General features: G+C 39.6%; 2 protein-coding genes across 3 annotated transcripts in view; both read right to left on the minus strand.

Moving 5' to 3' along the window:
• The window catches only part of mical2a (microtubule associated monooxygenase, calponin and LIM domain containing 2a), an 858,504-nt gene that overhangs the window by 548,720 nt on the left and 285,727 nt on the right, over positions 1 to 24,057 (minus strand). The gene's annotated exons all lie outside the window — the stretch shown is intronic.
• Positions 1 to 24,057, minus strand: part of galnt18b (UDP-N-acetyl-alpha-D-galactosamine:polypeptide N-acetylgalactosaminyltransferase 18b) — a 91,930-nt gene that overhangs the window by 30,741 nt on the left and 37,132 nt on the right. For both annotated transcript variants that reach the window (XR_004896945.1, XM_031324264.2), the window contains exons 2-6: positions 20,178 to 20,373; positions 17,557 to 17,723; positions 11,114 to 11,297; positions 9,551 to 9,748; positions 9,186 to 9,300 (exon numbers count right to left, since the gene is read on the minus strand). Coding sequence is in view for 1 of the 2 variants with exons in the window: in XM_031324264.2 (XP_031180124.1) it covers positions 9,186 to 9,300; positions 9,551 to 9,748; positions 11,114 to 11,297; positions 17,557 to 17,723; positions 20,178 to 20,373 (860 nt within the window). In the remaining variant the exon portion in view is untranslated. The remainder of the gene's footprint in view (positions 1 to 9,185; positions 9,301 to 9,550; positions 9,749 to 11,113; positions 11,298 to 17,556; positions 17,724 to 20,177; positions 20,374 to 24,057) is intronic.

The following is a 24,057-nucleotide window of genomic DNA, read 5'->3' on the forward strand; positions in this document are numbered from 1 at the left end:
TGGCTAACTGACCCTGTAAATCCTAAAAAAAACATTGCTGATTGTTAAATTGACAGGGCAAATTGAGTCGGGCTGCCGGTGTCGAGGGTAAGTGTACATGCCCATCCAACATCCTTTATTTTTGCTGACCCTCTCTTGGCTCTGAATGTTGCCCTTGAACATAAATCACTAATGAAGAATAAATGCATATAAATGTAATTTGTAGGAGACAGGGCTGAAGTAATCCATGCAGACAGCCATGTGAAGAGTCATAGCCTTGAATTATTAATGTACCACTTACCATCACATCCCATCTAACTAAAAACATGGAGTTTTCTAGAAGTGTAGAGATGCATATGAGTTTCTTGATTGGTTGTTTGTGTTGTCTAATTATCCAGGGACTGTTATATTAGCCTAACTAGCCTTATTCTTGTTGTCTTATTCTTATTGCATCATATAATTAAAAAGCTGACTCTTGCTGGACTCCTTTAAGACAACCATAGTTTTACAAGCTACTGTATGATTGATATACTTCCGAATTTAAAACTAAAAGAACAATACATTCTTTGTGATTAAAGTTCAAGATTGGATATTTTACATAAATATCCACTATTCTAAATCTAGCCTAAAACTCCAGAGAGGAGGGTGTTGTTTTTTTCCAAAGTGCTTCTGTGATTGCTGAGTCTATCTTCAGAAGCAACACTTTTTTAATTTTTTTATTTAATTTAATTTAAAAGTATCTCTCACACATCTGTACTGGGGAAATCCCGCCGGTTGCAACCACTTGCAACTGCAGAGGCGCTTATTGGCAACAAATTTAACGCCTGCAGTCTGAACACAAGTTTGCTGTCTTGATGTGAAACTGAACCCACTGAGAACAAAACATCTTTTTGACTAGGGACTTGATTTATTTTTCAATCTAAGTAGCTTCCTTCCTCCTCACAAGTGTTATCATCAGCACAAAGAAGTATACATCTGAGACAAATATTCAACAGGTTGGCAAATTATACACACCTTCCTGCACACAGGATAATACCTTCTGGGGTGAAACATTTCACACAATCATCAAGCAAGTTCTCTATCTACACAATAACCTTTATAAGCACCTAATACATAAGACCATTAGGTATTTTTATTTATTCATGAAAACACTAGATTTTGTTCATGCTAGCAAAGAGTCCAATTTGGAGCTACATTTTTATACTTGAACTTAAATATTCCCCTGGAGCTCTATGGGTTTTGCAGAGTATGTGGCTTTCTGCAAGATGTTTATTTGAGAAGGTGAATATGTAAATGCGTATCCACTTTCATATCACAATACAATAAATATAACTGTATGCAGGGTAAAACAAACCCATTAATAATACGTTATCAGAGAGCTGAAGAAAGCTTGCCCACTGATAAATATAAATTCAGAGATATTGGGACAAAAAGCTCAGAAAGAAAAGTGAAAAACAAAATATTAACGGGATTAATATTGCACAAAGCTCATACTGTACCCAAAACCTGATCCAGCAGCTTTGCCATCTACTAAATCTGTCAAATCTGATCCATCCTCTCTATTGGGATCCATGTTCGAGCTTTAGCATTCACTCTGTCCTATTGAATCTCCCATCCAGAGGGTGTCTTGAAAAACTCTGCTGCAGCCACACTGTGTTCACCCTCATCCAGTCCTCCGATATCACTCCCCTCCTGCACACGGCAATAAGACCATAAAGGAAACCACAATCCCTCTTTGTTCTTCCTTTCCTCGGTTTCTCTAGCCAGTCTTAACTTTTCTCTATGGTGAAATTATTTCCCCAGGCCAATTAGAAACAGCTGAGCTCTTAACATCAGCTCCATCTTTTCAATAAATCAATCAAGTGTTTTATGACTATAGGGTGTCATTTTGCCTGGTTTTAAATTGAGTTAAAGAATCCAAAGAAAATTAGCTGGTATAGTCAAATATAATACAGTACTAGGGAATTATAATGTACCTAAAATAAACCATGGTACCCATATTTTAGTCTCTTTCATTTAGTTACTTGTACTGAACTGTAGTAATGTGGTTAGTGACTCTGTAGTTAACTATAATTATTATGTAGTTGTAATACAGTAACAACAAGCTTCATTTGTATAGCACTTTTCAGAAAACAAAAGTTATTAATGTGCTTTAAAGGAGGACAAACAAGGAAAGGTAAAAACATAATTTGGTAAAATGAAGGGTAGTATGGTTTAAAAAGTTAAGTTATAAGTTCAACAATGTACTCTGGAGCTCTGCATGTAAAGCCTGGTAGGTAATTAAAACATTCACTTCTAAAACTAAGCCAAAATGAGCCAGAGTAATGAAGCTCATCAGAGTCAAATGTGTGGACTGTTGTTTGTTAGAAGTCTGGAAGCTCATAGCCGTTTACTGTTAATTACCTGACTCTTAATACAATATTGATTCTACATTAGAGCAAACATTAGAGCAAACATTGTCATATTACAAGCACCCTTCTGGTTACTGTAAACCATTGTTTTTAGGATTAGGAATGGTTCAAATAGAATGACTATATTTAACTATGCTGATTTTATATTGCACAAAGCGGTGGTATTTCTTATTGGGCTACATTACCATTCACATTACCTCTGTTGGACAAAAGACTTTCTCATTGATTGTCCTGTTGGTCTGAAATTACGCAGCAGGGTTCTATAGATTTTCAGCAGCACAGGGGTCATGAAACTCAATCAGTGTCCATCTACAATTACAGACTCAGAGTCATTATGGTATAACTTTTGTCCTGTATAATGAATTTGCGTGATCCTAGCCAATCTTCTTAGGTACACCCGCACAACAAACAATGATCTTGTTTTATTTACGCTGTTCTAATATAATTGCGAAGTGGGAGAAGCTGGACCTTCTTGAGTCTCCTCAGAAAGAAGAGACGCTGGTGAGCCTTCTTGATCAGGGTAGAGGTGTTGAGAGTCCAAGAGAGGTCCTCAGAGATGTGGACACCCAGAAATTTGAAGCTGGTGAAACGCTCCGCCTCAGTCCCGTTGATGAGAATAGGAATGTGTGTGCTAGCTTTAGACTTCCTGAAGTCCACAATGAGCTCTTCGGTCTTCTTGGTGTGAGCCAGGTTGTTGTCAGTGCACCACAATGATAGGTGCTGGACCTCCTCCCTGTAGGCCATCTCATCATTGTTGCTGATGAGACCAATCACTGTAGTGTCGTCTGCAAACTTGACAATGGTCTTAGAGCCATGTACAGGTGTGCAGTCGTAGGTGAAGAGGGAGTAAAGGAGAGGGCTCAGCACACATCCCTGTGGTACGCCGGTGTTCAGGGTGATGGTTGAGGAGGTGTGATTATCTAACCTAACAGACTGAGGTCTGTTGGTTAGGAAGCCCAGAATCCAGTTACAGATAGAGGTTCACGGTTCCCAGTTCACGGAGTTTGGTGATCAGTTTGGAGGGGATGATGGTGTTGAATGCTGAACTACAGTCAATAAACAGCATTTTCACATATGTGTTGCTATTGTCAAGGTGGGGAGGGCAGAGTGAAGTGCCTTAGAGACGGCATCCTCTGTGCTCCTGTTCTGATGGTAGGGCAATTGGAAGGGGTCCAGTGAGGGTGGTAAGCAGGTCTTGAGATGGGCCAGGACCAGCCTCTCGAAGCACTTCATAATGATGGGGGTGAGTGCAACTGGACGGAAGTCATTAAGGCTTGTTGCAGTGGAGTGTTTTGGCACAGGCATGATGGAGGTTGTTTTTTAAAGCACGCGGGGACAGCTGCCTGGGCTAGTGACAGATTAAATATGTCAGTCCAAACCTCAGTCAGCTGCACAGCACAGGCCCTGAGTACGCGTCCGGGGATACCATCAGGACCAGCAGCCTTGCATGCATTAATCCTGCTCAGTGCCACACAATGAGTGCTATTGAGACACACACAATCCTCTTTTTCACGTTTGTACATCGTGCTATATTTTCATTTTTTTTATTTCACTCCATTCTCTCATATCCCAAATCCTACTCATTTTCTCATAACATTTGTGCAAACTTGCCACGTATGTGATTTTGGAAAAAAGATAACTCTTAGAAAACTGTTGTTTTTACTGTAAACATGGCAATTATTTCTGTTTCTGTATTTATTTTTATTACATTTTATGAACTTTTTGCACCTTGACACTTAAAATGTATTTTTGATTTTGTACGTCTACATAGTGTATAGTACTATCGTTGTGGTTTTTATATAAGCCCTTACAGGTTTCTACCACACACCCCACCAATTTGTTTTTATGTTCTGTGAAACAAATAAACTAAACGTATACTTTCACACACAATCCTCATTTTCATATATGTATATTGTGCTATATTTTATTTATGTTTTCCCATCTAATCTTACATATTATTGTCATTCTATCTTAGCTTACCTTTTATATGACTAGTGCTCTTTTAACAGCGACTAGAGTATTTTATTGATGAGCTGACCCGTTTTCTTGTCAAATACATTTCATTGTGACCCTGTCCTAACCTACATGTGACGAATTATACTTGAAACTTGAAACTTGTTGTGTGTCATGCTGGACCACATCAACCCTGGACCCTTCGGAGCCTGAAGTTTTAGGCTGCTGGAAGTTTCCATGGTGACAGGCTGTTAAACCCAAATCAGGGTTGGGGTAGAGAAAGATCTCTTCTCTCAATGAACAAGAAACCATTGGTCCCACACATTTAAAAGGTCATAATAGAAACTAGAGGTGTAATAAATTATCCAATAAACCACGTGTGGTTTGAAACAATTATCTTCTCAAGTAACTACACTTTCAGAATACAGCTTAAAATCTTTGCAAATACTATCTTGCTTGGTCTACATAATAAAGGTTGCCTTCATTTTAAAGGTAGATAAAGCAGTATATTCTTTATAACACTTTCTATCAAATTTGAAAGGTGCAAAAAACATAATTTATTTGTTCAGAGCAACAGATCATCAATTTTTAATGTGTGGATGAATTGTTTTTAATTGGTTGTTGATCACATTGCACAAGTTGCCAAGGTCTGATGAATGACAATGTGTCAATGTGAGGTCTTTTATTTTTCTGTGCTACTGTGATTTTCACATGGCCTTTTAATATACAGACAATAATACACATTGTTTATATTGAATAAAAATTGCATGCTAAATATTTGGGTGAAATCTGATGTGTAAATCATTACTTTGACGGTAATGGTGTTTTATTGCCACAAATACTGTGCACAAAGCCCATCTCATAATTGTTTTTCATAGCACTCAATGATCCCCATTTCTCAACACAACCTTCTTGGCACTGGTTGAGAGTGATGATGTCTGTTTCGGTGTTTTTGTGATGCATTGTTCCACGCCGGCTTCACTGGCACAACACCCAATATTCACAGGTGTTTTGGGAAATCATTTGTATTATAATTCTGTTTCAGGGTCCTTTCCAATTTGCTGTCTCTCCCACTGTACAGTCTGACTTGAATGATCACTTCACAAAAACTGTACCTTAGGTTTGCTCCACGTCCATCTCAAAAACACAAATCAACACATTGCGACTTGAAGCTCAAAACAGACAGCTGGTACTTTAACTGTGCTGGGTTTTACAGTGGACAAGGATCACGCTTCCCAGGATTATCTTCCAGCAATTTAGTGCCACAGATGGCATTATCATAAATTCCCTGTATTCACAAGGTTGGATAGATTCTCAGGACTAAAACATGAAGTAAAGCTAGTGGAAGTGCAATCTCTCCTCTGCAGACGTATCCGCCGGCTTATTTATGTGTTGTGCTCCCTCACGCTGCCTCCATTACTGCTGTGGTAGAATCAAACAAATGCATTCACTGTCAGTGAAACCTTAGATATTTGGGTTGATCAATTTAAAATTGCTCCCTTTCCGACAGACGTAAATGTAAAGTTTTTCAGTCTCAAATCAATTGGTTATGACAGCTTTTGGGGAAAAAAGCATTAGCCAACTGTTTTGTCTGACCTCCACAGACTGGAACCCTTCACCCAGATTCATCTAGGAAAGTGTACAAATTCTACATTCATACACATTTACTGTATACCCATAAAATATAGTGACAGCACTTTATAAGGCATAGGGAAAATAACACTGGAACCACTGTTGATGTGTAGCCTTCAAAATAAAAGTCTCTGCTTAATTTACATATGATTTTACAGGATTTTCTAATGCCCTGTTCATAATTTAGTGCAACAACACATACACCACTACAGTTGCATAAAAGGATGCAAAGGACACAGACACATACAATTAAATAAATAAAAACGTGTGTCATTATGACTAATTTGAATGATAATTCTTGTACATCATGATAGAAATATTCAGCTTCCACTTTGTGACCAAATGTGAGCAGAGAGCAGTGGTTCATTTCACCCTGACACTACCCAGGACATCACTTTCAAGCCTCAGCCAAAGCCTGTTGGCCTGGTTTGAGTGTGTCTCTGAGGATCTGTCAGCAGCCAGTCTGTGTGCTGGCAGGTGGTCTGGAGGCATGACCAATACGCTGCAGACTGACAGACAGACCCTGCTGGGGCTCTATGGGACTGCTAATCTGGGGCCAAGCCAGGGTCCTCCAGTCTTGTAGCTCTAAACTCATTGTGTCACCCTCTGTTTCAAAAGCATTACTAACCTCTAAACTACATTAACCTCCAGGCAAGGGCGAGTTCCTTCAGTCAACAAAACCCAGCAAGTAAACAACATGTGTAACGAGTGTAACAATGAACACAATACTAAAATACAGAGCAATGAATCAAAAATCATTAGGCTAGGAACCTGGTTTATTATATATGTGATAAAATCATCAATGTGTCGAGCTATAAAGCAATCCGTAGGGCTATTATCAGGCCCAGGAATTCTAAAAGCATGTAATTTCTGGAGGAAAATGACTTATGGGGCTAATCTCCCTTCTTTATTGATGATTACATCTCTGTCATTAGCGAGGATGGATATTTCCACATTGGGCACACTGTCGTAAACTTATCTCCATTTCCTTCTCACAGTGCAATCTAGTCAGAGTGGAGCTGAGGAGGAGTTGTCTCTTGCTTCTTGCAGTTATTGTTACAGGTAGATAGCTGCTTTGTACAGTAAATGCATGCTATTATTAGGTATCCTGTTCTTTCTCTGGCCCATCTGCTTGTGGTACCGCTGGACTGAACACAACAACAACTGATTTTCATCCCAATCAGAACTGGTGATGGTGTACAAATTAAGTACAGCACTGTGAGATGAATGCAACATAAGTACTGGCACAGTACATCTATCTGCTCTGAACAATGTTGGTATTCTCTTCACACATCACTGCTAACAGTAACAACGAATATTAGTCCTACAACTCTCACATGTGCTTCAGCGGGATCACCAGGGGAGGAAGGTGATCATTCAGACTTCAGAATTAATTAGTAGTGATTATTTATTCTAGCTGACACTACACAAGAGAGAGCATGTCACAGTGTGTTCTGGATACATTTGCTTAAGGATCATTTCCTTCACTGTGTTCACTTGTTCCATGTACAGTAAGTATGGTATTACATAAGTTACCCTTTCTGGTAATATTCTATATTTTTCTTATTGTCAACAAATACCATTAAGAGACCAAAAAGATCCTAGTAACACATATTGTCTGTGTAGCCAAAGCCTGTTATAGCATCTGTGCCATTGTGACCTAAATTCTTGACCAAAAACTATAAAAAACAAAAACAAATATTTGAACAACGTTGTTGAAGATGTTGACTATTTAGGGTTTGAGTAACTTAAGCTCTTTTCAGCACTGAAAACCAGAAAAAATCTAGTCATTACCCGGCTGAGCCGTATATGAGAAAGTAAATGTCCGAATCAGTTGGATCAGACATCAAATGCTCTTTACCCTGCGAGCTCCCTAGTCAGTCCTTCCAGAAAAATGCTGAGTTTTTTTGTGATTATTGCGGGCAAAAATCCTTGATTATGCGGCACGTTTTCTTAAAAAAAAAATCGATGGAATATGCGGGATATTTATGCCATTTTATGCGATGAAATTGCGGGAACTTGCAAAAATTGCAGGAATTTGCAAAAATTGCAGGAATTTGCAAATTCCTGCAATCTTTGCAAATTCCTGCGATGCTTGTTCACGTCGCGTAATTACGTCACTTCATAACGTTCCCATGGCAACAGGGGAAAATGGCTGCTCTTGTGTGAAGTAAACGCAACATTTTTCAACTTTCTGCTAAGATATATGTGACTTTTTTGCCACGAAAATGTGGGGATTATGAAATCATGCAAGCCCTGCATATTTTGCGTGGAAATCGACAATTTATGCGGCAAAAGTGCGGCGTATTTGAAAAAATGTGGCCCCGCGCATAAATATGCGGACTTTGGCTGATTATGCATTGAATTATGCGATCGCATAATCACATTTTTCTGGAGGGACTGAGCCTAGTACAAAATCTGTGTAATCTCCGATTGAGCCCTAAGTGTTCAAATTTACAGCAAGCATGGGCGTGTTGATGAAATTTCATGCTGCTCGTGCAAAACAAGAAAAAAAAACAAAGGGTGATTTACATGAAGACGGCAACCAAAATGTCTAACTGGAGAGACGACGAGATTCAGAAACTTCTGTCGGTAAGGGGTGACGCCGGAATTGTCAGACAAATTCAAGCTATGGCAAGAGACTTGGTTGTTTTACGACCAAATTATGGCTCTGTGAAGCAGCGTAATCCATCATCATCTCCTTTCTGATGCACGCTCTGCCCAGCGCTACCCCTCGTCTAAACAAAACAGTATTTGCAGTAAGTGAAAACACATCTGTCGCAATCTCCTAATACCTAATACCTCAGACATAGTCCAGAGTTCAAATATAAAAACGGTTATAGATTGAGCTTACCCTCTACCATTAAATATACATTAAAGTACACATGATAGGTATTTCATAGGCTGATTCAAGTCTCTCTCAATCTCTGGACTCAGTATATTATAAATTGAAAATTTTAGGTCAACAATGAAGAATACATATATGTCACTCCACCTGTACACCATTTTTAAATGCACAGAACTCATTGCTTGCAGCTAAATGACACTTTCTCAATGAGTTAAGTATTTTACATAAAAAGTAGACAATGAGGCTCTCAGTGACCTTGCTCCTTGCTAACAGCCATTAAGTGTCATTATCATAGTTAATTTCCCACACATTACCTGGATGAACAATGGCTCATGGCCTCGGGGGATGACAGTATTACTCACCCTAATGCCCAGCTCCACATTTTCTCCCCCGTACACCTCCATCCCCTCATCCAGCAAACCAATCTCCTCAAAGTACAGCCTATCCACCACAAAGCAGCCAATCAGGGCCGGGCTCCTGGAGGGATGAAAGATGATGAAGATCAGTTTTGTTTGTCTTTTGTAGGTAATGTTAGCTTGGCACAGTTGCTATAGTAACAGCAGGGAAAAGAAGAGAAATGTGACCTGCAAAACATATAATTTGTTCATGAATGCTGCATTAATTACTGTTTTAGCAGGGTTGACATTTGTAACTTAATTCCAAATAAAAAATATCATATAATCATATTATTTGATTTAGGCTATCAAGACATGTTGTGTTCACTTACTGGATTGGTGCACTCTTGTTGCCCTTGTGCCACCAAGACTTGGGTGGGTTGAGGTAGCGGCACCACAGCTCCCAGTCAAAGCCCTGGGCAGACAGCGGATACTCTTCAATCTCAAACGTGTCGTACTTGATGTTATCAAATGATGGGGAGATTATGCGGGTTCTGTCTTCTTTAATTCGCTGCAGAATGGGTTCAGCCCTTTAAATATGGAAAGAGAAAGTCATTTTACAGAGTATTTGTTTTGACAGGATTTCTCCATTACCTTTTGTGATCATGCCTGTCATGTAAAGGCACTTTAAAAAACAAACAATTTCATGATCAAATTCATCAATTTGAAATCCATCAAATTTACTAGTCTGACATACCACTCTTTCCCATCTGATAAATTGATAGACTTTTGCTTAATCAAAATATGAAGCAATAAAATATATAAATACTACATAAAATCTACACAATACATTTACAAGGTAATTCAATGTGCATGTGGCAAAAGGGATCAACGGGATTTATGCTTCCCCTCTAAATACATGGCAGACATGTTTGACAAGGCAGTGTGTGATGTTTTTGCCATGAGGTAATTAATTTAAAAGAATGCAATATAAAATTGTGAAGCAATAGTTCTACATTCTGGGATATACGCTGATTTACTTGTTGAGAGTTAGATGAGAAAATTCACTGATATCACTCTCATGTCTGTATGACAAAAACATGAAGCTACAGCTATTATTAGCTTAGCGTAGCTTAGCTTAAAGACAGAAAACGGGGAAACAGCTAGCCTGGCTCTCTCCAAAGGTAACAAAATCTGCCTACCAACACCCCTAAAGTTCTCTAACTAATACGGTATACTGTATAGTGTTTGTTTGAACTGTAAAAAATAAAAATAAACGCGTGTAGGTGGATTTTGTCCTTCAGTACTTAAATCAGAGCCGTGCTAGCTCTTTTCCCAGTTTCCAGTCTTCATGCTAAGATAACTAGTTGCATGCCATAGCTTTAGTTTTGGCAATAAAGTGAATAAGCACATTCCCAAAATATCATTACATAGTAGTAGTACATTACATCAACTATTGCTTGAATAAGTTCATGTCTGGATCAAGAAAGCAGATTGCAGTAGTTTACACATTTAAAATTAGACATTTGTACATTTAGGAATTAAACCCGGCTCAATAATAGTAAAAGTTTCTCATGACAGACTTGGCACAGAGTGCAGTTATCCAGTGGAGTATGAATATGGTAGATGAGTGTACTCTGTGTGTATACTGTATATAAAGGGTTTGTTTTTTAAAATTAGGTATATCTGTTGTTTTACATTTTCATAAATCATGTTTTTTTTTTGCACTCAAGGGAATGTCAATCACACTGTTGTTAATGTATTCATTTTAAAATGGGCATTTAAAGTATCCATTTAATGGATACTGTAAATGCCCATTTTAAAATGAAAAAGAGCCAAGCTACAGTCTTTCTTTTTAAATTAAATATATTTTTTAAAACCCACACAGTGATATGACTCAAGAGCGAATGTTGAGCTGTGCCATCGTCATGCTGCACTTGTTGCGAGTGACTCACCAGCCAACGTTGAACTCCACGTGGGCATCAAACAGGGCAACAACTGGGGCAGTGGCAACCCTCCACCCGCTCACTCTGGACCGGATCAGACCCTCCTGCTTGGCATGACGCACCATCTTGATGAATCCTGGATGCTGGCTGTTAGTCTCAGACACAAAATCCTGCAGCTTTTCCTTTAGCTCATCTACAAAACACACACACACACACACACACACACACAAACACTTTACATCAGTAAAAGTTTTTTAAGATCCCGTATGAGATAGGTGAGTAAAGTGCTTGTGAGCAAACTTCCACCCACAAGACGTCGTCATGTCCTCCTCCAGTGGGCAGTATTTCATTGGTAGGAGGCCAAATGTACTCGCTGCTTCACTGCTTTGATCAATGGATCAATGGAAGAGGCAGCAGCTTGAGCCAGCACTGACGTCCATGGGGCTTACCAGTCATAACGGGATATTGCAATTTACCACAGTTATTACCTGAGGTATATATTTTATAATGAGTCATACCCTGCTGGATGAAAGAGTCAGTGCTACTATATGAAAATAATCATAGTTCTCCCGACAAGTTATGAGTGGTAGCATGAACTGAATAAACATGGAAGGAGTCTCCGTCTCTCTGTATGTACAGTATGTATGCATGTATGTCTGTCCTTTATTTTTCTCGACAACCGTCTGATTGACTTCACACTTGAAAAAGGTGTATTGCTGAGGACCCAAGGAAGTGCAGTGTTGAGTGCCAGCTCTTGAGATCTACGGGACATATTTATTAGTAGTGTGTAGTGTGGGTAGTGGGTATGTGTTCGAAAGGTACTGGCTTAGCTTGGTTTATTAACACAGAACCAAGCAAAGGCGGCATAATGCTGTCCCAGTGTGTGATCTCACATAGCTTTATACACAATTGTCAAGAGAAAAGCGCCTGTGTGTATGTGTGCGCTGCTACAAGTGTATAGTGTATTGAGAGGGGACCCCTATTTACTGTTACATCGGCAAATGGCATGCTGGGTACAGCTTGCTCACTAAAGTACATTCAAAAACAGATGAAGAAAGAGAGACCGCAGATGTTACATTGTAGCAGCGCACACATACACACAGGCGCTTTTCTCTTGACAATTGTGCATAAAGCTATGTGAAATCACACACTGGGACAGCATTATGCTGCCTTTGCTTGGTTCTGTGTTAATAAACCAAGCTAAGCTAAGCTTTCACTTCTAACTGCCAGTACCTTTCGAGTTTGAAGGGAATGGGGAGCAGCTGCAAGCAGACAGAAAGAGGCTGTCGTGAAGTCATGCTGTGTCTGGCTTCTTTCGAGCGGGGTGAGTCAATTTTTAAAAGTCGAAAAATCCTTTGATTTTCCAAACCAACAAAACTCTAAAAAAAAACTTCTGTTGAAGTTGTTCATCGGATCATTTAAGCATTGGCTGTATTTTTTAGGTATATATCTGTATCTCTCAACTGCACAAAATATGCAGCACTTTTTTGACAAACACGGACACATTCTGTACAGTCCCATTAGAGGATGGATACCCGAACCGAGCCCGTCGGGACCCGGCGGTACCTGACGGGCCGGGCCGGGTTTGGACAGATATTTAGAAATGAGGTTCGGGTTTGGGTCGGGCTCGGTCACATCAGCGCGATAAGGCATTGAACATTTTAAATTTAAAAAAGCTTATTATGTAGGTGCGCGCCTGTGTTAATGTGCGCTTGTTGCCCCGTGTGCGCTGATGCGCTCATCTGTTGACATTTCCAAATGCCTTCCTACAAAACGTACATGTGTCATTAGTATGAGAAAAAAATTAGATTTTAACTGTCGGGCTCGGACATAAATATCTTAATGCCTGTCGGGCTCGGGCCGGGCTCCGACAGAAAAATGCGGCCTGATCCGCACTCTAAGTCCCATCATAAACTTGGCACAGGAACATCCTGCTTTAGCACTGATTTATTTGTTCTAAATATTTTTCGGCAGCTTTATTTTCTCCTTCTTTGCAAACACCTGGCACCTATTTGCTGTAAACAAGCCTCACAGCACATATTAATTGGTGCCTCTACTACAGTGAATTTCAATATAAAATCCCCAAATATATAATAGGAATTTTGTCACCCTTATATCTTTTTATCAGCTATCACTTAAGAGGTTAGGAAAGTAGTAATTGTCTTCACCCTTATGTGGAATGTCAGGTTAGCCGACAGCTCTTGCTAATGTTTTGTGTAATATGAGAAAAATAACAACAGCAACACAAAGCAACTCAATAAATCTAAAAATCTAAATAGTACTGCCCACTATGAATGAGTCATGTGTCAATACATTATTGAATGAACACCATTCAGATTTTCTATGTCAAGGATGATGTTTCATTGTGTGTATCCCTTAGTCCGGACAAATGTGTTGAATGCATCTGCTTGCAGCAATACAAACAAAATGGAGACCCGCTTATAAAAGCATTGCTCCACAGAGCTACTAAAGCCGCCTACACATGATCAGAAGTAAACACGCAAGCTAGGGTGCAAAGCATATTGCAGGCACAAAGGCAAAGCGCAGCACAGGTATACATCATCATTGCTTCTGGCTTTGGTTGCGCCTTGAAAGATCAGCGGCAATATGGTCAAAGTTGAAATAATTTTAACTTTGAGTGCAGCGCTGAGCGACAATTTCGAGCAGTGTGCCACGCCAAGGGTAGCGCTTCCTCCGAGTTGTCTTCACCCCTCTTCCCATAGGAAAACAGAGAGGTTTTACAGCGGATCATGTGTAGGCTGCTTAATGGTCAAACATTCCACAGGGTACCTTTAAGTTACAGCATATTCTTACTTTCGCCCAAAGCACCACAGATACCAAAACTCTTGAATTTGTTGAATTACCTCAATTTGAGAGAGAGATGCTGCTGTCTTACCAGGAGCAGAATATTACTCACACTATACACACCACATGCAACATGAAATTCTATAGTACATTTGAAGTACGATACTATCCTATTCAGCAGAGCCTGCGGGGGTCGTCTTTTTTTCCTGGTTCATTGCAACCAGAATCGTCTGGGCTGTGTGAAGTGTGCGACTGCACAGGGCCTCGGCCTCCCCCCACCATGACGTCCCTGCAGCAGACATCCCACGTGTACCTTAGCCCTTAGATATTAGATTAGCTATCCAGAACTTAAAGCAGAAAGACTCTGGATCATCCAAGCCAAGACTGAGAAAAGCTCACTTCATATATATATATATATATATCATATATATTCATATGCTAATTCAAGCTTTAGCATATGTAATAGAAACATTTGTTCACTTTGGACTCTTAATTATGGCTAAAGGAAAGCTACTGTAGTTACTCATGCGAGCAGCTGCTGGTGACGTTCCACCAGATTACTGTATCTGTAATCATTTTTAAGCCATCAATAATTAAGACATTCTGATGTGTGTGTGAATTGAAAATAAGAATAGTTGTTGTGTTACGCCTCATAACAAATTACAATAAAGCACGGTTCATTACACCAGGAATGGCTGATGGCCAACAGTCATCAATCTTTCAGGATGTTGAAACTCTGCTGGAAAGCAATAGGCTTTGGGGTGGAGTTGGACTGGAACAACAAGCAAACAGGTTTCTAACATCACTGTGCAGTCAGCCAATAAATCCAGTAACATATTCAAAATGTTCAAAGGTTTTTCTAAGAAGATAAAAAGCAAAGCTAATGGTGAGCTGCTAAAAAGTAAATATGCCATTTAGCTCATCTCTATTCTATCCCCAGTGCTCAGTACAAAAAAAAATAACAATACTATAGACATACTCTGTTACAAGTAAAAGTCCTGCATTAACATTTTACTCTAGTAAAAGTAGAAAAGTATCAGCATCAAAAAATACATAAAGTACCAAACGTTAACGCATTAATGATGCAGAAACGCACATTTCAGAACAAGGTGTATTATATTACTGCAGCTGGTAAAGGTTATTACTAATTTAAATTACTTTCAAAAAAGTTGAAATTCATTTAAACCTATATATAATGTATTTATTTGTTATTGAAAACTCTACGTTATCTTCGTGCATGTTCAAACTAAACAACATTTATCACCACACATGCGTTTTTGCTTGCACAGCAGATGGCAAATTGGCATGGACACAGGACTCAAAGTAGCTGTGTAGTTTGCACTACACCACTTGGCAATTTCTCACTACACAACTCTGTGGTTGTTAAAATCTGTGTTTGAAATATCCAACTGATACTCGCTCTTTCTCCAAGTTTTCACCAGTCTTGTATCCAATCTTGGGTCCAATCCTTCACCCTCACATACACAAGACTCCTTGGTATTATGATTAAAGTTAAAGTATGGAATCATAAGTCTTCTGACAGCTTCGCTAATAAGTGAGCCCTCCTCAAAACCCCACTTGTAGAAATACGAGCCTTTCTCGGGCCACAGCTTGGGACATTATCCAATTAAGGAGGAATCAGCTAGGTCAATTTGCCCTTCTCTCCCTTAATGGCAACATGCCCTCCTGCATGCTAATATCTCTCGGAGGTGAGCTGTGACAGTGGCAGATGACTAATGTAAAGCTTGGATGCCTGGGAGGTGAGCTGTGGAAGATGACCCCTTATACAATCTTAACAGAATCATGGGTCAACAGGCTAACGACATTTAACACAGATAAGATTCACAGCCATGGTGATAATGATAACACCGGGCCTATCAGACCAGTGTGACAGACTGCTCAGGCAAACAGGGTAAAATGCCATCAGCGAAATGTCAATGCGTGACTTGGGTCCCTGAAGGAGCTAAAGGCAACTCCTCCCTAGCTCTCAATTACATGATGAAATATGAATGTCTATGGGGTCTGATGTGACAATCCAATAATGTGTTAGGAGGAGCACACTTTAGGGTTTTGAGATTTACATTTTTTAACAGATAACTTTGGATATATTCAACTTTCTGGTCAACGATAACCAGAGGGAGAATCACAATCTTATCGCAGTGTGTTGCGATAAGTTCCCACGACAAACTATAGTGATCTATATTCTGTTCCATCAGGCTTCAGTTCAGGCCATGCTACATGTTTTGCATTATTGACTTTGGTAAACATATTCTTCCCAATGCCAGTATTTCCTTAGCCTGCTTGACACCAGACCCTTCTCAGTTGTAACTGAGAGTGGGTCTGGGCAAGGTTCATTCGCAGCTCATTTCCAAAGGGGCGTCACCAACGGACGCCGCTCAAATGCCTCTGGGCGCATTGGTTAGTCCTTCAACCAATCAGACCAACGATCCGGGTGACGTAGCAGCGACAGCGGCATCAATGGGTTGCTGTGCTTCGGTAGCAGTCATGTTGAATGTAAACAAAAAGCTGCTCGCCGTCGCTGCGCTATCGCCATCACCATTGCCATCGCTTAAAGCCCGCCTCAACGGTTGTGATTGGTGTAAAGCCCGCCTCAACGGTTGTGATTGGTGCCTCAATTTGGAAAAATTGGAAATGGGCTTGAATGGGCTCTTGGTTAGACTGACTTGCAGAGCAAATCTCATTTGCCGGGTTTTCCCAGGCTAGTATTTCCTATGTTGATTGACCCTAATAGCTGTCCTTGTTTCCAGCAGCACAGCCCATTTAAAAGTGTATTGCCCATAAATGACCTTGGCACAGTATCATTACCTTTTTATAGCCTGCTTTCTTTGTAATGTAGTTAAGTCTTACACTGTAAATTACCACGTCCACTTTTCACAAGCTTCTTCATGTCTATTGCTTGTGCCTTGCATGGCCAACTCAAGTAACCCATCAGTGATCTCACACATCAGTCATCTCAGTAATAAGTGAACAGAGCTCAGCAGTTACACATTGTCAGCATATAGTGGATATCTTCTCTACCTGATACTGTTTGCACTATATCAAATGCATGCAGATGTAAGAATTAGGGTTTCAAATGCAGACAAGATATGCAAACACTTTATCACCTTGCTGGATTGTTATCTGCTTCGGGGCATGTTTTCTGGCTTTGCAGCTAATCAGTGTTATTCATCTATCAGTTAAATCCAGTGAACACAGCACTTTATTAAAAACATTCAAGGAGTCTGGGGCCAGAGTAGCAGTAAATATCACAGATACAGATTTCTTCACACATGAGGTAAAGCTATAGTTTTTATTTATACATTTGTTTTTGTCATACTGTCAAAATGTCACTATATACTGACATACATGAATAAGATAATTTGTAAAAAATAAAAAAATAAAAAATAAAATAAAAATCATATTCCTCTGGCTCAACAAAGACACCACCCCCCAAACTCTTTAAATGCAGAGTATACAGAGTATCACTCGCACTACAGCCCCATGCACACCACTATATCATGTTAGAAAAACCGAAGACTGACAGGCCCGCCATGCCTAGTTATGGTTGCTAAGCTACCATAACTCGCTGTTTGGGGGAGGGGTTTAACAAGAGGTCAACTGCTGTATTATAAAATGATGCTGCTTACTGTTATTGCTGTTGTCGTCCACCAGGATGATCTCTTTGAGAAGGTAGGAGGGCGTTCTGTTGATGGCAGAGTGAATGGACCGCAGGATGACGGAAAAGGCTTCATTCACAAAAATGAACACAATGCTCACTTGAGGGAGGTTTAAAGGATAAGTGAGGTTTCTGCACCTGTGGAGGACAAATAAGAAAACCCTTGGTGAGGCAATGTTTAGACCTGTCTAAAGGATTACCAGATACATTTGACATTGATTCCTAAAGAGCAGGGTAATGGCAGATTCCATGCCATCCCAGCTACTTGGCAGACTATATCAGGCCCCTATTTTCATGAATCAAGGTATAAATGTAGGAACTGGCACCAGTTTATGTCCAGCTGATTTTTTAGAAATTTAACAATTAAAGTGCTACTGCAATAGTGGTGCACCTGCAATGCAGTTCGATCCATTTAAGAGGAATACATAATTGGTTGTGTGCTAAGGTCTGACATCAATCTATCTATCTCTTTTCCTATTAAAACATTGTTTTCTGCCACCACATGCTGACATTTTAACTGTGAATAAGGAGTCAATCCTCTTCTCCCACAAGAACCTGAAACGGATGACTGTTTCCAGGAAATGCAGAGAGGAAGCTGTAAAAATGACTGTACTGCTGCAGATAATATCCCTTTTAGTTTAAATTAAGGTTTTTAAAATTAAAATCTTGATCATAATGTTTTCTGTGTGTAATGACACAAATGCGTAAGAAGACAATTATTACCTCAATAACAGTATCTAGATTGTTGTAACAACATCAGTGGCAAGCTCCCCTCTCAATCATCTTGACATGACTATTTAATTAAATTGTAAAAAGTGAATTGTGTCATCTTACCAGTTTCAAATTTTTAATTTGACAAAATCCCATCGCCATTACCACATCATGCTGCCAAAAGCCTGTTTTATTCACAGAATGGCGTAGCTCGGGAAATACTTTTGGGAAATGTGTGTAATTTATCCCCCAAAACAGTTTTGGATGAGTGTACAGAGCCAGTAGGAGTGGGAATGCTCTCAAGGGAGTCTAGTGATGTGCAGTGGAGAAAATGCCCTGAAGGTCTTGGAGCTGTGTAAACTTTCACACCAGGATGTCATTTTGTGCACTCCTGTCACATGTGAACATAAAAGCTGTGCTGAAAACAGAGTCACAGCCAACCGATGTGGTGTGAGCACTTTCCTGGAAAGATGTTGATGTATTGACTTTGCAGGATTCCTTTTTGTCCAGCACTTAATCAAAGTGCCCACAGTACACACATACTGTAACTGCACAAGGCTTTGAAAATGCATTTGTCCCTTAATTTACATGCTGCATATGGAAACATGTACTTTGTCATGCCGCCTTCAGATGGCCGTAGGGGTTTGAGACAGATATTGATACAGTAAGTCACCCCTTAATCAAGCCTACAATGAACAAGAGCTTTCATTTCATTGAACAGCATTGGGCTGAATGCTGTAGGCAGAGTGCTTTTGAATTATAGGCACTTAGGTGTTTGAGTGGAAACAACAATGTGTTTTTCACTGTGGCAAGTGCCTGGTGAGTTCCTTTGTTTATTACTGAAAAGTGAATTGTCCTCAGAGCTAAAAATAAGAGCACAGAACCCCAGGGTAGATAAGGTTGACCGATATGAGGATACATACAGACTAGAGCTGAAATGATTGTCAATCGTTTGACAGAAAATTAATCTGTAACTATGTTGATATTCTGTCTATATAACAGGAAACCCAAGCTTTTATTTTTTGACTGTTGGTCAGATAAAACAAGCTATTTGAACATGACACCTTGGGCTCTGGTAAATAATATAGGGTACGCTTTCACAATTTTGTGCCATTTTAAAAACAAATCGATTAACAGAGAAAATAACAGGCAGATGAATCTATAATTGAAATTGCTAGTTGCAGCACTGAGACGATGCAAATTTGTTAGCTGTCAGAGATTTTGCCATACTGTTTACACTGTGGTGGCTCAGTGGGTGTGTTAGGCCACCATGGGCAATGTTGCAAATTACTGAGCAGAACTGATGTTTGTCAATACTGGATTTTTACAAGATTTCTAGTGATGGCAATTTCAAAGTCTGTCAGCCGGTCGGTCCACTACTTTGGTCCAGGCTGAAATGTCAGCTGACGTTAGCATTTAGCTTAAAGCACAGCCTCACAGTGCTTCTAGCATGGCTGTAGATTCTTACGATTATTCATCAATGTTATATAGTACCTTGATTGTTCCGGTTTAAATTTGCTGGATTATCATAATCTATTGCTATCACAATACAAAATGGCATACTGTTATGGAGGAATTAACCATATTGCTGACTCCTATGTGGAGGCAACCACATATTAGTTGATACCACAGTGCATAATACAGTAGTACTCTAACTATTTCTTTGCAAAAGTTGCATAGTAAGGAGAAAAGTTTGTTTGCAAACAACTTTTCCAGCACAAAATGTGGACACAATACGAGAAAACAACAGTGACATAAAGAATATAATCAGACATAGGATACTTTACAGATCTATATCAACAAGTAGCACCTAGTGTAGGGTGATAGTATATAAAAATGTTTTCTTGTTTTGATTGAGCACCATTCTACCTGCTGTCTTACCCATCAGGCCTGAGGTCTGGTATTGGTCTGTCTAAAGAGAGACGATCACTGAGGTAGCCGTTATATCCATAGTACTGGAACATCTTCAATGCCACACGCCGATTGTCCGGGCCGAGCTCCTGACCCCAGTGAGCGAAGAGCGATGAGTCAGAGAATGATGTGTCCGCCTGACCGTCCTTTCCCCTCCCTGGAGTCTCTAGGAGGTACAGGAAGACAAATAGCATGAATATTTGTCTAGGCCACAGCTTCTCAGGCTAACGGTGAGGTTGTGCATAAGGTGACATTTAAGAAATGTAGAAAAATGATAGTGCTAATATAATCACTGACATAAATGCTACTTTCCCTTGTGCTATGATGTATGTTAGCAGGTGAAGGATGGCCTGTTATTTTCAGAGACAGATTGGCCATCCTTCAAAAGAAACACCGGGAGTTCAAACTGTCCACATGATAAGAAGCTCTGGTGTCCTTAAAACAAGATTCAATCCCTACCAGCCGAGATGTTCTGTAACTAACCTTGCTCTTTGACCTATGCAGGGAGGAGAAAGTGAAACTAATTTCCCTAAAGGTATCGCTAGAGCAACACACACAAGCGTCCTTTAATAATTCATCAAGTGGTAATGTGTGATAATCTTGGGAGTAAGTGAACTTTTCTCTGGGAGTGTTTTTGCACTACAGACGATTGCAGTAGAACGACTTTGTGTTTAAAGGGCTGAAACCTGAGGGGTTCAAAATGAGTGCAGTCCTGACTCATTTTATAACTGAGCAGCACCGACAGCACTGAGAAGAGAAAGACATCTCACAAACACACATTTAGTGTGATGAACAGTATATACTGCTTGTGGTCCTTGTTGATAGACTAAGTTCATGTTCAGACTCCATAAAACAGCGGTGGCATCTGTTAAATATTCTGTCCTGCTTCCAAGAGGTTTTAATGCACTTCAGAGGAAACTTCTGAGTGTGCTTAACAGTCAGGGAGCTTCACCCACAGCCGAGTGATTTAAATGCAAAATATAAATAAATACAGTATATAAACTGGATTGAAATAAAGCGATGTCATCTTAAATAATATACAATACGTTTCCCAACAGCACTTGTATGATTGCAGTATGTAGATCTAAAATCTCAGTGATTATATCTTCTTTTGCACCGTAATTAAAAACGTGTGCAAAACAGTGCAACATACGTTTCAGGTTTTTCATTTAAAGCAGCCATATTATGCTCATTTTCAGGTTCATAATTGTATTTTAAGGTTGTACCAGAATAGGTTTACATGGTTTAATTTTCAAAAAACACCATATTTTTGTTGTACTGCAGTGCTCTCTCTCACTGCTGCAGATCCTCTTTTCAGCTGGTCTCTGTTTTAGCTACAGAGTGAGACCTCTTTTCTTCTTCTTCTTCTGTACTATCTTTGATTGCACTGCACATGCGCAGTAGCTCAGATGTAGATCATGTCAGCTAGCTAGCTCCATAGACAGTAAAAGAAAGGCTGTTTCTACAACTTCGGTCAGTTACAAGGCAGGATTAGCTGGGAGACTTCTAAATGAGGGTGCACATGTAAGTAGTTCTTTTGTAGATTATGGTGAACTTGTGTGTGTTGTAGCAGTGCTTTGCTATTGAGAACGAGGTAGCATGCTATCGTTAGCATTAGCGTTAGCATGCTAACGAGTGAATGGTTGCGGTTAGCCTGCTCGTTTCGGCTTGTGACGTCACAAGCCGTGCCGATTTTGAACAGCTCACCCAGAGACTGAAGGCAGGACACATGCAGAAACTGTATCTCACTCTAAACAGCATGGATGGATTTTTTTCAAAGTTTGTATGTGTGTGGAAGCACCAGAGACACAACATAACACCCCAAATCCCAGAAAAAGTATTTTTTTCATAATATAGGCACTTTAAAGCTGGAGTGCAGAACATTTGTCTCCCCCCTCTGGCAGTGAGAGTAATTACACAAACACTGTTGACGCATGCTTATGACCGTATGCCTGCAGGTGATCTCCCCCACCGTCCTCGCCGTGAATTGCAGTTTTTTGTTGTTCTTTTTACTTTAATCCTTCCTCTGAACACCAAGTTTCTTTTTTATGTAGAACATCCACTCCAGAAACCTTTCTTGGATGATTCTTATTTAGGATTTTTCACCATACTAAAGCTGCTGCGCCGTAGCTATGTATATAACTTATTTGAGACAATTATACAACACCTTTACAATGCCTTACAACTTGTTATATTGTAATAACATTGTAAAAACAATGTATTTTTTTTTAAATAAAAAAGATAAAGTGGTCATATTATGCTTTTTGGCTTTTTCCCTTTCCTTTATTGTGTTATATATCTTTTGTGTGCATGTTATAGGTTTACAAAGTGAAAAAGCCCAAAGTCCACCCCAAAGGGCCTTACCATCTCCAACAGAAAACACTGTTCACAAACTGCTCCAAACAGACGTGCGTCACTTTGTAACACACGTTATAATGCTCGCCTAGCTGCTAGCGTGGCACGCCCTCATACTCTGCTTCTGACTGGCTAGCAGTGCTTATACCTAGCTACTGCGCATGTGTGACTCCCAACAAAGATGGAACAGAAGTGAGATGCCTCACTCGGTAGCTAAAACGGAGAGCTCAACACACAGGGTGAAAAGAGGAGCTGCAGCAATGTGCAGTACAACAAAATATGATGTTTTTGAAAATTAAACCATGTAAACCTATTCTGGTACAACCTCTAAATACAATTATAAACCTGAAAATGAGCATAATATGAGCACTTTAAATAAAGTATTGTAAAGTCTACAGTGGTTATACATTTTAACATTATTTTTTGTTTGTACACATATTTAGACATCCCTCCCCCTTCCTGCCCCCTTTAGCTCTGGCTGGTTGACGTAAAACACATCACTTCTGGTGCGCTAGCGCAGGAATGTCTCCACAAACACAACAACTCGAGTATACTGAGAAATACAGAGAGCTTTCCCTGCGGCAATAGTTTTAATCGGCATTGTGTGAACTCGTTTGGCAAGGGCTTGAATGTAACAGATGTTCATTTATATGAAAAAGTCCCATACTCCAGCTTTAATACAGCCATTTCATTGACTTCTAGTACCTGTTGGAACATTATGCAGAGACTCTAAAGTGTGCTTCAGTCATGTCTGAATATTGCAGAGCTTATTTAACAGCACAGTGATATCTATGATCTGTGAAAATATGAATGGGGGGGCTGGTGGTGGCAACCCAGTGAATAAGACAAATCTGGAATATTATTTACATGATAATAATTTCCTTCATCGAAAAGGACTAAGTATGACTAAATTCTATGTCATGGATAATAATTGCATATTGTTAATTAAAATGTTCTAATCAGCAGGAAATGAAAGCTAATGAAAATTGGTGTTGGTATCATATGTTAATAATTTCATTAAGAAAGAAGGCAGCACATGTAAGGCTTTACAACAATACAAAACAGACACATTTCATTATAAAGCTTCAGTATTTCTGCTTACAGCGGACAGGCATTATGAAAGGTGAAATGAAATGCAAGCCAGGAGAGAAGTGATAAGATTGGTTTCTTCTTTTAATTAATACTATTTGTCATAGCTATGTTTTCTGCTGTTTTTGTTGAAGCTATTTTAAATTAATGTCTCTCAAGTGTTAGAACGTGATGAAGTCTAACAAATGAATACTGATATATTTTTGGAGGAATAAATATAAAGCAAGAAGCCTTAAAGGAACATGGCGACTTATTGGGACTTTAGCTTATTCACCGTATCCCCCAGAGTTAGATAAGTCCATACATACCCTTCTCATCTCCGTGCGTGTTGTAACTCTGTCTGACGCACCCACCGCTAGCCTAGCTTAGCACAGATCCTGGAGGTAACCGGCTCCATCTAGCCTAC

The sequence above is a fragment of the Sander lucioperca genome, chromosome 3 (assembly GCF_008315115.2).
Source record: "Sander lucioperca isolate FBNREF2018 chromosome 3, SLUC_FBN_1.2, whole genome shotgun sequence".
NCBI classification, from domain to species: Eukaryota; Metazoa; Chordata; class Actinopteri; order Perciformes; family Percidae; genus Sander; species Sander lucioperca.